This window comes from Fulmarus glacialis, unplaced genomic scaffold (assembly GCF_000690835.1).
Source record: "Fulmarus glacialis isolate BGI_N327 unplaced genomic scaffold, ASM69083v1 scaffold8215, whole genome shotgun sequence".
Lineage (NCBI taxonomy): Eukaryota > Metazoa > Chordata > Aves > Procellariiformes > Procellariidae > Fulmarus > Fulmarus glacialis.
The window spans coordinates 24,766-36,671 of NW_009212399.1; the positions used below are offsets into that span (position 1 = coordinate 24,766).

At 37.0% G+C, this 11,906-nt stretch overlaps 1 protein-coding gene across 1 annotated transcript in view; it reads right to left on the bottom strand.

Moving 5' to 3' along the window:
• Positions 1-11,906, bottom strand: part of GTF2I (general transcription factor IIi) — a 65,018-nt gene that overhangs the window by 8,211 nt on the left and 44,901 nt on the right. The window contains exons 15-26 of the mRNA XM_009577875.1: positions 10,922-10,993; positions 10,027-10,210; positions 9,646-9,704; positions 7,441-7,512; positions 6,754-6,937; positions 6,190-6,248; positions 5,404-5,487; positions 4,818-4,913; positions 3,117-3,182; positions 2,090-2,273; positions 1,430-1,482; positions 419-529 (exon numbers count right to left, since the gene is read on the bottom strand). Coding sequence (XP_009576170.1) covers positions 419-529; positions 1,430-1,482; positions 2,090-2,273; positions 3,117-3,182; positions 4,818-4,913; positions 5,404-5,487; positions 6,190-6,248; positions 6,754-6,937; positions 7,441-7,512; positions 9,646-9,704; positions 10,027-10,210; positions 10,922-10,993 — 1,224 coding nt within the window. The remainder of the gene's footprint in view (positions 1-418; positions 530-1,429; positions 1,483-2,089; positions 2,274-3,116; positions 3,183-4,817; positions 4,914-5,403; positions 5,488-6,189; positions 6,249-6,753; positions 6,938-7,440; positions 7,513-9,645; positions 9,705-10,026; positions 10,211-10,921; positions 10,994-11,906) is intronic.

Sequence of the window (11,906 nt, forward strand, 5' to 3'; positions counted from 1 at the left end):
TTAATAGATGGCCATAGCATGCAATGTTCTTCACAGTTTCTAATGAATGTAATATATGCCTGAGAAAGTAGTAATCAGTGTTAAGACAAAGCAGCTCAGTCTGCATGGTTATTCAATTCAGTCTGAGTCCTGATCTCTTGAAGTTGCCAAGAAAATTGCAAATCAGTATTTAATTTATTGCATGAGAAAAAAGGGAAAAATGTGGATACTTCTTAACCAGAGATGTCACTGAATTCACAATTGTTAGAAAATATTTAACATCTCAGCAAAAACAGAATGCTAAATTATGCTCTTTGTTGATTGTACTTATATTTCAGTGAACCAACTTGACTGTAGGAAAAAACTTCATTGGACTAAACCAATGTCATGGGGAATATAAGCACAAAAAGTATGATGTGAAACCTGACAGTATACACACCTGGTATAGTTACTTGAATGATGTTAAGATCTTCAACACCTGCAGCTGTGTTCACCACTGTGTTGGTTGTGGTGCTTGCTGTATTTGCTATATTGGATGAATTATTTTTTCCTAAAAGTAAGAGAATTCATTTAAAAAACAGTTGTAAAGAGCCCAAAATCTTGCTTGCCATATATAAAGAAAATATTGCAAAATAACAGATATTTGCAAAATTTTCAAAGAAGACCCAGTCCCATTTTCAAAATGGGTTCAGCTTCCAATGAGACATACTTATGGAAGGTACGCACTACTCTGTCTCTGCAACCCAAGAGGAGAAAGGGCCGGACTAAAGACAACGTTAACCTGGTTTTCTAAAAAGACTATTAAGAAAAGGAAAAAAAGCGTATGTGGAACGTATATTTCAGTATTTTTATTAACAGAAAAATCATACTACTTGCAGTTAATTCAGTAACACCTACTGATCCACATGTTCACTGCATACACTCACAAAAGAAACCCCTTACAGTTAGATTTGTAGGCCACAGTGTGCAGTGGCACAAACTAGCATGGTTCAACTAACTCAGTGGAGTTTTGCCAACCCATAGTAACAGATAATAATATGACTCAAAACATTTAATCCATTACCTGCCTGACACAATTTTCTACTGGCTATCTACACTCCTATCTGTGGAGCACTTCTCATTTAGATGACCTATGTATCAGGAGCAAACAGTTTATTTCTAGACCTGAATTTCTTCTGTGAATCACAGGTTGCTTCTTACATTTTGACAAAAGAATATATTAAAGGCTTGATTATTGTGAATAACTTTAAAAAATTTAATACTCCCTTGCTAAAGCTATATTAAAACTGCAACTGGAAAGTGCTTTTCCCATCTTAAAAACAAACAAGCAAACCAACCACAATGTAGAATGAATCTTTCAGGAACTCATTAACACCATGCAGCACTCCTTATTTGTATTTAATCCTTGAAAGAGACTGTTATCTAGACATTAAGCAGTTGCAAAACTCACTTTGGGGGCTTCTAGCAGAACTTTCCTTAACAGCCGCCTCAAACATCTCAGGCCTGCAAACAGATGGAACATTTCATGTACAGTAATAAAATTACATTCATCAACATTCAAGAAAATGAGATTTTCTAATATTAATTTATTAAAGACAGGAACTGAGTAATATCGCAAATGCTGTATTACTCTCAGCCAAAAAGACAGCCAAGAATGCAATGGCTGAGAGGCTCCACCACTGTTTCTACACTGGCACGTGTGTATCTAAAGCTATTCTAGACAAGAAAAATAAATTCTTACAACCCCCAATATATGAATCTCCACTTCTCAGCTCTTAGTACACTGCCAGCAAGTCTTATGAGCAACCCATAAGCGCTCCAAGCAGTAGGAACTAAACCAGTGATGTGATAACACACTGAGAAAATCTGGCTAAGAAACCTGGACTTGCTCTTCCTCCAAAAAGAGGTTGTGAGTGTCCTTCAGAACAAAAAGAGATTACTGTATCTTGCTCCACCTCTACAAGAGCTTTCTGACCATTTGCTCATTTACTAAAAATATTCCTGTGTGTATTTTATAAAGTAATTTAGCAACTTGGCAACACAATTTCATTTTTTGGTCTACATTTCAATTCTCATAGAATGGATTATCAAAGACATATGGGAGTCCTACTTTTTAATAATGAATTTTATCTTTGATTTGTTTCTCAGGATCTTCTCTAGTCTTGGAATTCCAAAAGTAGAAGGTCGGCGGAATGGCACCCCCTCGGGTAGTCCTTCCACGTAGAAAACCTCTGGGAAGGATTCAAACAATGCAAAAGGCACCTTCACTGGTTCAGTCAGCCCCAGCGCTTCCCCTGAAATGCAACAGAGCAAATAAGCTACCAGCTAGACAACTGATGTGTCTATAAAAAAGAAAATCTCCGGTATATAATAGTTGGCACATACATATTAGATTAGGTGGAACCAGCAGGCTTTGCTTTTTTTTGGGCACAGCTATGAGTAGGCAGGAAGAAAATAAACAGCCTCAAACATAACTCATTCTGTTGCAGTAAATCTGGTCATAATTTGCAGTTGAAAATATTAGTATTTATAGACAGCTCATGCCACTGGCTTGGTCTGCATACAAGACTATCCCATTTGTACTCCACTTTGTTACAGGCAGCGTATTCTGTCTTTGTCTCTGCTAGAGAATAGCACCAAGGGCAGGTAACATTAGTGTTCTTGTTCCAAAAACTGCACCCAGAAGAGTAATGAGAAGTCATTACTTCCAAAACTCATTAGCTTCCAAACAGTCTGCTCTAGAAGAAGCGCTGGGATACAACGGAGCACGTCTCTCCAGATACCATCCATAACATATCGAGTTATGCAGAGGCTGAAGTCATACAAAGTCCCACTCATAAGCAGAGTGAAGAAAACTTAAAAGATGTGCCAGGATGTGGAGTCACTGTGTCTCTGGGTCGTTAAAGAAGTAGTAATCCAACCACAACTTCTCCGTTTCCAAACCCAAATAAAATAACTAGTGGAAATGTGACACAGAATTGCAAGCAACCTACACGAGAATAAACTGAAATGAGAGATTGCCTAGAGTACACAAGGATTTCAGGACCTTTGGAATAAATATGTGAACATATCTATCATACGTCTAACTGCATGTTCATAAGAAAGACATCTCAGTAAGAAAGAATCGATAAACTTACCACATTTTTCATTAAAAAGATTTTCGACTTTCTGCTTTAAGTCAGTAATTTTGGCATTCCACGCCTCTGCCAGGAGGAAATTGGAAGAATTAAATCAACACGTGCACAATCAATCAGTCCTTGAAGAATATTTTAATAAATGTTTAATAAATTATTACGCTTGATAACTGATTAACTATGACAGTAAAATGCGCAAAATGGCTATCGTTCGGCAAACGGCACTGAAACATTCTGCTGCAGTCTAAACCTATATCCACATGAATCCTCATTTTCCTAAAGCTTTGAAAAATACTGCTAACTAAAGCAAGGACAACTAAAATTGAAATTAATCCAAGAGTGATCCAAATTTACAATATCAGGCAACATAAAAATTACTCATCTGAACCAGCACTCAAAATAGGGGCAGAAAGTTCTTCATATGTTCAGTGACAGAGCCCTGAAACACATGCATCTCTCTCGAGAACTATAAGCTCTACCACAATTTCAACTTCAGTGGGTAAGATCAAATGTCTATGTAGCTAGGCATTTTGTTTCTGACAGCAACCAGCAGCAATTCCTAAACCAGTTTACTTTGTGGCTGCAGTAAGTGGTCTTTAGCTGGTCTACAAAACTAAAAACTCAGTTGAAAGTTTAAAAAAGTTGCAGACTAAAGCTTAAAAAAAGCCTAGGTCTAACAATAACAAGCAAGTCCAAGAAAACTGTACACAACTGTGAATACGAATACTGCCCATTCCAAAAGGAGCAGTCATACCAAATCAGTATCTTATATTCATTCTAAACTGGCTCAGGAGGAATAAAGAATTTCTTTGTTTCACGCTTTATGACCATATGGCTAAAAAAAAAGCATGGGGGACAAATACAAAAAAGCAAGTAACAGCAAACCTCTATAAAAATATAAGCAAAAAATCTCAGAATGTAAGGATGCTGGAAAAAAGGTTTCATGAGACTTGGAAACTGCTTACAGTTACTCTGAACACAGTCATTCATCTCCCTTGACTATGAGGAATTTATCTGGGTTGCAAATTTGACCCTGCTTTCAATGCAAAGACTTCTGTGCTAGAGCACTGCACAGACAGGCCTGGTCCTCCATGGTTAAAAAGCTCCGGCCCAATGCTCATGAACACAACTACACGGCTTCCAGTCCTGTCTGGCTTTTCCTTTACTGATTTCCCAGAATTGGAGAGGTCTATAATGGCGATCTTGCAAAATCAGCTCCGACAGATCACGGCTTACTAACGTTAGTTCAAATCCTTCCTGGTTCCTACACACCACTTGGGTGTCTCTGCACAGTGATGCTCAATATTTCAAGTTTGTGCAGCGCTTATTAAGCTTATGCACAATATCAGATCTCAGCTGGGTCTATGCACGCTGGTGGTACTGTGCACAAGTCCTTCAAGGGTCTGCAGCACTGTGAAATAACAGAGCAGCAAAAGTCTAAAGGGACTGATTCTGAACCCAAGTTAATAAGATCTCATGGAGCCGTGCTGCATTTGTACAGCATTCTCCATACGTCATCCAGGACTTCTCCAATGCAGATTACTCTACATGACGAAGAACTGAATGCACATGAAAACAAGAACTTCAGTCGTTCACTAACTGTAGAGTAAAACATGAATTCAAAATCTCTCTGATATGTCATCACCAGAATTTTCAATACCAACATTAATAGAATGCATGTGTGCTAATTCCCACAACATTTACCAAAAGAAAACTCTCTTCCTCGTGGCTTGAAACTCATATTGGACCCATTGGTTTGAGAATTAGTTCGAACATCTGTTGTTTGTGGTTTATTAGGACCTGTAAAAAGACATTACATATATACATGCAGAGAGCAGAAGCAAGCCATCATACGAAAAGAACAACACATCAAACTTGATTACTAGAGAAAACTTAACTTCTGAATCAAGAGTAGAATAAAAAAACCCTTAAGAATTTCTTCTAGGATTGTATTTAAGCATTTGATACTAGTGATCACGTCTGTCATTTCTCTGCTCAGGACTACCTCAGTTCCTACATCTCTGCTTGGAATAAAAGGCCCAAGCAAGCTGTCAAACTCCAACATTTTACATAACCACCAACTGCACAGAATTCAGTATTATTCAGAAACGAAAAATAAAACTGGTTCTATTTTAAGGTGTATCTGGAGCCCTGAAATGAAACTGAGGTTTGCTACATGAGGTGCATGTATAAGTTAATTATGGCCTATGAAAACTGAGAAGGACAGAAAACATTAGAAGAATAGAATAGAAGAACATTAGAAGAATATTTAATGATATTTCTTCCCTACCTTCTTCAACAGTAACTTCAATCTCTGCGACCTTTGAATTGCCTGCAGGACTTCGTGACCTTTTTGAACTCTTTGGACTCATTGCTGGAAGTCAATATAATACAAGGTGTAATGCACAAACTCTCTATAATGTATATCCTGCAGAACTAATGAAAAAACAGCTGTATTCTGAAAATTCCAACAGACTGAAGAATCACTTGTGCCTGTACTAAGTACAGTCTGCACTGTAAAATCTGAACAATACACTGATGCTCACAGCCTTAAAAAGTAGATTTAGTACTCTTGAAAAAGGCAAGTATCACACCTAAATTTTCACTCCACTGATTCAGAACAGAAGACTTCGTTGTTTCTAAGTGTGAGGGACAGCTTTGGTACTTTTTATTATCTAAATAACAAAATTATTAACTTCTGAATTTTTTATAGACAACTTAAAAGACTTTCTTTTTTATTCTTTTCTTACAAAACTTCATTGTTATTTACTTCAGTTCACAGCTGTAAGTTAAATATGGTTTAGGCCATTACTAGCAAAATAAAAGTTGTCAAATTGGGTAAATTCCATTTTCTCTATTGGAATAGTCTTAACTAAAAAAAAGTAGATAAATGTATGTTTTGAGTAACTTTTTCAAGTAAAACCAGATTTAAAGGCTACTATGCTAGGTCATCTTAAATAATGCCTTTTGTTTGCAACACCCATATTTTTCAACCACAAAGATCTCTCAGTCTGCTAAGGAAGCAGAAAGTAAGTATTTATGAATTGATGGCAGCAAATAATACGTAATTGTTTACCTTTAGTGTTTATTTTACCAGCCAGTCCTGGAGGCAAATAGGAAGTGACAAGCTCAGGCCTAAAAGTTGAACAGAACACAATCCAATCAATTACACATGCGAGAAAAATAATACAGCAAAATGTTACAAATTTCTTGGAATTCAGTTGAGTTCCAATTTACATAATATCAGCTCTCTATAATAAAATTCTGCTAGAAGCACGGGTGACTCTCCATCTGCTATAAAAAGTTAGAAAACAAAGCTACATTTTCTACTCTGTAATTTTCTTCTGGGTTTATTTCAAGCAAAAAAATGAAGAAAAAAAGGGGGAAAAAGAAGGAAAAAAGCTTCCAGGTACAAGGACATTTTTTCCCCTAGATCTCTGATGCATGAAATATGCAATCTATACATCTATATAAGTTTAATAAGGAAGGTATACCCTTTTATGAGATAAAACATACGTGCAAAATGTTCTTTCTGTTTCATGGAAACAGAATTTAGGTAGCATTTAAAGCCTAAAGTCGCTGGGAAGAAAATTAAATAACTTTAAAATCAGGAGTAAAAATAACTGAATTACAAACATACTTTTTAACAACGAATTTGATTTTGCCACTCCCGCGGACAATTCTTTCCAGGCGTGGAATTCCAAACCACGTGGGACTCCGGAAAGGGATTCCTTCTGGCAAGCCTTCGACGTACAAGTACTCAGGGTTTGATTCAAATACAGGATAGGGAACTTTCACTGCCTCTGAAAGCCCCAGAGCTTGGGCTGAAAATAAAGATTTAATGACAGTTTACACACACAAATGGGTGGTATTTTATCTCAAGTGACTTTAAGACGCTTGGCTTACAGAAGCTCTGCTACTCAGAGATAATAAAAAACCCCAAGAGAAATATTTAAACAGATTTTCTATTATTTTCTGTAGAATAATTGCAAATGGTGACTTTGTCCACCTTGTTACAGATAACATCTAAGTCTGCAGTGCCTAATATTTTATTCTGAGAACTTTTTTCATCCAAAAGCTTTTTGTGCACATATCATTATCTCTGTCATGCAACTCAAAAGACTATGGCCTAGGGTGTTGTTATAAAGTCATTTATGTCAGTTATAGGGAAGAGTCAGTAAAAAGTCAGTGAGAGGAGTCAAGATTTCCACATCTGACCTAGCACATTTCTGATGTTTAAATAAGTACAGTAAAATTTAAAACTCTTTTTACAGACGAGTTTTAAAACACAGCAGCATTATAAAAGTTAATTTAACATGTAACTTACCAAACTTCATATTAAATATCTCTTCTACTTGCTTTCTTAGCTTTGTGATCCTGATGTTCCAATCTTCTTTGACTGAAAACCAGAAATGCATATGTCAGAGTATTACCCCGTTCTAGATAAAGAGGTACATTCAAACACATTTTTTTCAACACAAGAACTTGTAAACTATCAACACAATCACATCTAAGCAGACAAGGACATGCAATGAGTAATGATTATTAATGGCAGCTTAAACGATACACGTAATTCCCTCCACATAATGGAAAATCTGTTTAAATGTAGTTACAAATTTCAAACATTGCCTCAAGTGGGACAACTTGTTCTTCAGAGCCTTTAGATGCAGGACGGAATTATTCTAGTGGCTCTTACAAAGTTGGAATTAATTAATCATGGTGCGTAAGAATAATGCTGTTTAGAACAGAAGATGAGGATGTAAAGAGTGCTTTGCTAAACATTTTGATTAACATAAAAAATCATCTTCAGTCTTGTTCTCTATTATAAATAAAAGTCAATTATAGGAGTGCTAGCCAGAGCAGACAATTTGTAGCTTAGGTGGAGAAGAAAGCAAAGGACGCTAGTAGCAATAAAAAGCACTACTTTCCTGGCAAACAGCATAATTCATTACTTTTCATCATAACCCACAAATAACAATTAACTGCTACTGAGCTAATACCACTCAGAGTTGTGGAAACCATGCAGGAAGGAAACAATACATAATTTTTTGTTTCCAAATAGTATTTTTGAATAACAAATTACCTGACCTTTATTTCTAGCTTCTTATACTGTCAAGGCAAGATGCATCCATATTTTTTGCAATCTACTTATTTGATAGATTTCACAGGTATTTAACACCTGCACATGTGTTTATACGTATGCACAGGTTGTAGTCTCACTGGCAAAGGAATTAGACCGACTAATTTACTTAAAAAAATTAAAATGTTGTTTGCAGACGATCTGTTGAGGGCACCAGATGACTACTTCGCAACAGAATGATATTTTGCTTAAAAAAGGTCTAGTATTCTTTAGCGACATAGAAGTTTGCTAATATTCTTTAGCAACATGAAGTACTGCATCTGCAGTAAGAAGATCCTCAGCCTTTGCCTGGGAAAATGGTTTTCACTGGGCTCTAAGCCCAACAGAACATTTGCCGCGTTTACCTGTCTGACATCAAACCCTGGACCCTGGTAAGCTTTGCGGGCACTGATAATAACAGGTTCACCTATAAGTTAGTGAAAAATGTAACTAGTAAAAAAAAAATGTTATTCTGAAGATTCAAACAGTCTGAGTTTCAAGAATCATGGCCACTGCAAGTCAGTTCTTCCAGAGAGGATTTTATTAGCTGTGTTTTTACTGCTATCATTTGCACCTGCTGTTATTACTTTATTATTGTTAGTTATATTGCCAAATTTTACAACGATCGGGGTTTTGGCAACAAAACAAATCAATCAACGCTGCCTTTTCCTTCTGCTCCATATTGAACAGAGTCTTTTCTGCTGAGCTACCCTCTTGCTGAATATGAGCCTTTTCCTAAAATCCAAACAAAATCCACAATACGTTGTATGACAACTACTGATTACATAATTATTAAATCACATTCTTTCCTTTTTTTTCTGCAGAGAGCTCAACACAATTATTTCCTGAAGCTGCAGTTTGTTTATCCAGTGAAATGTGTGTGGGGAAAAAACCTAGCAAGCCCTGGGTCTCGGTTTGTGTTATTACTGCCAGCAGATTCATACTCTGGATTGTACACTTCTGTAGCAAGAAAAGTATCAATACACCAATTCAGAGCATTCGATTGTCTCAGGAAATAAAAAACCAATCTGGATTCTCTTCCTGTGTTAAAGGCATTTCATGCTTACAAGAAGTCATTACAATTCCTTACCAAGAGAGGCCTGAAAAAAGCCCAACAAAGTCAGCTGTGAAACGCTAAGGGGCTCCAGAGCTCTGATTCAGGCCAGGAGAGTAACTCCAGTGCTCCCGGGCTGTGAAGGTGATCCATTCTGTTACTCAAAGACAGCTGGACTGCACCACAATCCAGAAAGCCACCCATCTTCACAACGATCAATTTATTCTTTTCAAACCTCATGAAGAGCACGTCAGCACGCTCATCACAGAAGGGTTACTTCTTGAAAAACGTTGCATTGATCCAAATTTGTGTCCCCACCAATCCCTTCCATTCCCACGTGGAGACAGCACCTGTCTTACCTGGGGTGTTCGACCTGGGTTGGATAACTTCAGCTGAAGTCAGAGTTAGCAGCTCCGGCCTGCAACCAGAGAGTGAATAATTTGCCCATTCTTGACGTAAATTAAATGCTACTACTTATTATGACATGAATTGAAAAGTTTGGATTTTTCTATTACGCATTTCACACTTGTGAAAATGCTACAAAGATATTTTGGAAAGATATTTGTCTGGATTGCAAATACCGGCTTTACAATGCAGAATATTTAACCTGCCTATTTGGTAACTAGAGACCGAATGCTTCATGACTTAATGAAACCAAGCGCTTGATTACACAAAGAGTGTTTGTTTGACCTCTTTCTTAAAAAAAAAAAACATGTTTAGGCATTAAAACAAACACCTACCTTTTGATCACAAATTTTATTCTGTTGCCCACTTGAATTATTTTTTCAAGGCGAGGGATTCCATACCAGGAGGGACTCCTAAAGGGGATGTTCTCCGGCAGCCCTTCAACACAGAGGTCAGTAGGATGGGCCTCAAATTTCTGGTATGGAACAGCTTTAGGCTCAGTGCTCCCCAGGGCCTCGGCTGTTAGGACAAAATACATCCACAGGAACTGGACAGTTTGGCCATCAACCTTTATTAAAAGCTAGCTAAGCTACCAAATCTCCAGGGTGTTGCAGCCGTGATCTTGGAACCTGGGACAACGCAGGATATCTAAACCCAACAGAGCCCGAGTCTCAGCACATCAAGAATATAAAAAATTTACCATATTATATCATGTTGATACGGGCAGTCAGAATGCTAGACTGAAGATTACTGGGTTCTTCACTGCGGCATAATACAGTGGTTTTATCCAAAGTTTTTAATCTATTATAGAGCATCATGCAACATTTTATTCTCGCTTTTACGAAGTTGACTATTTTTTTTATATTGGAGAGAACATAAAAATTCACCCAGAAATGTTGTAATACTAATTTTGATGGTATTGCAATGGATATAAACAAGTAAATGGTTGTTTTATTCACCACCAAAGGAAAAAAATCCAAATAGGAAGGAATTGAGAGCAATTAGAATAGCTGTACAAAAAAGATTTATAAATTTTTTTTAACTATGAATTTACCTTGCTGTATAAGCAGTAGAGTAATACATTCTTCTTCACTCAACTGCCAGGATTTTAAATATTTGAAAAAACTGATCAAAGGTCTCATTCATATAGATGTTCAAAGGAAATAATGAAAGCAACCTTTAAGAAATACAAAGCCATAAAAGAAAGGAAAATAATAATACTGTACTCACCAAACTTTTTACAGAAGAGTTGATCTACCATCTTTCTCAGTTTGGTGATTCTGGCATACCACTCCTCTTTCACTGTATTTGAGAGTGATGCAGAACAAAGACAACAGTCCCTAATTATTTTGGTTATATTTTCAGTCGTTCAGTTTATAGCAGGCATAACCATCCTGCATTTTCAGGTAACCTAGGAAATACTATGCGGAAGAAGTATGGATTCAACTTGGAACTAGGAAAATTAGTTATAAAAAATGAGATAATATTAAAACTTTACAAAAATCCATTGAACCAGTGACATCGCTTTTGCTAGGAAAAGAACAGTGTATTGGCATGAAGAACGGCAACGCTTTCATCATCCGCCTCCAATCTGTAGATCCCATTTGGAGATAGGATTAGGTTTTTGCTAGTTTCATTTTCTAAAAAATTATCTTGATATTCAGTGTAGAATTTGGTATGCACGTGGGATGAAAACTTGCTTTCAAGGAATTTTCACTGAGCACTGACAACCCCAAAGGAAGCTTTTGCAGTAGGTGCACGTATCAGTTTGCTCCTTGCTGTATATTCATGTTGAACTTCCAGCATCCGTTTCTCCCCACTGTTTGTGGACAATACTTTTTGAATGGTGGTTAATAGCTACATCAGATGACTCTAGGGATTTTGTCATTCTTCTTGAGAGGACAAGCAGCTTAGTTCCAACTCTCCAAAATGTTTCCTTGACACTACCCAAGACATGAGTTAAGTCATAATCAGACACAGAACCCAACATGTGACAGCTATGTAGATTAGCATATCCTGGTGAATAAAACAAGTTTAAATACTGTTCTTCCATCATTTTATCTCTGGAGTATCTTTGCTTATTGGTGGGTACACACGCATCTTTGGCAGAGTTCATGAGACCAAGTTCTGCACCTGAAGACAGTCGTAAGTTTGAGTTCTGCTCCTCCAGCAGAACAACAGAGCACAACAATGACGTTAGTGCCATCACATTTGG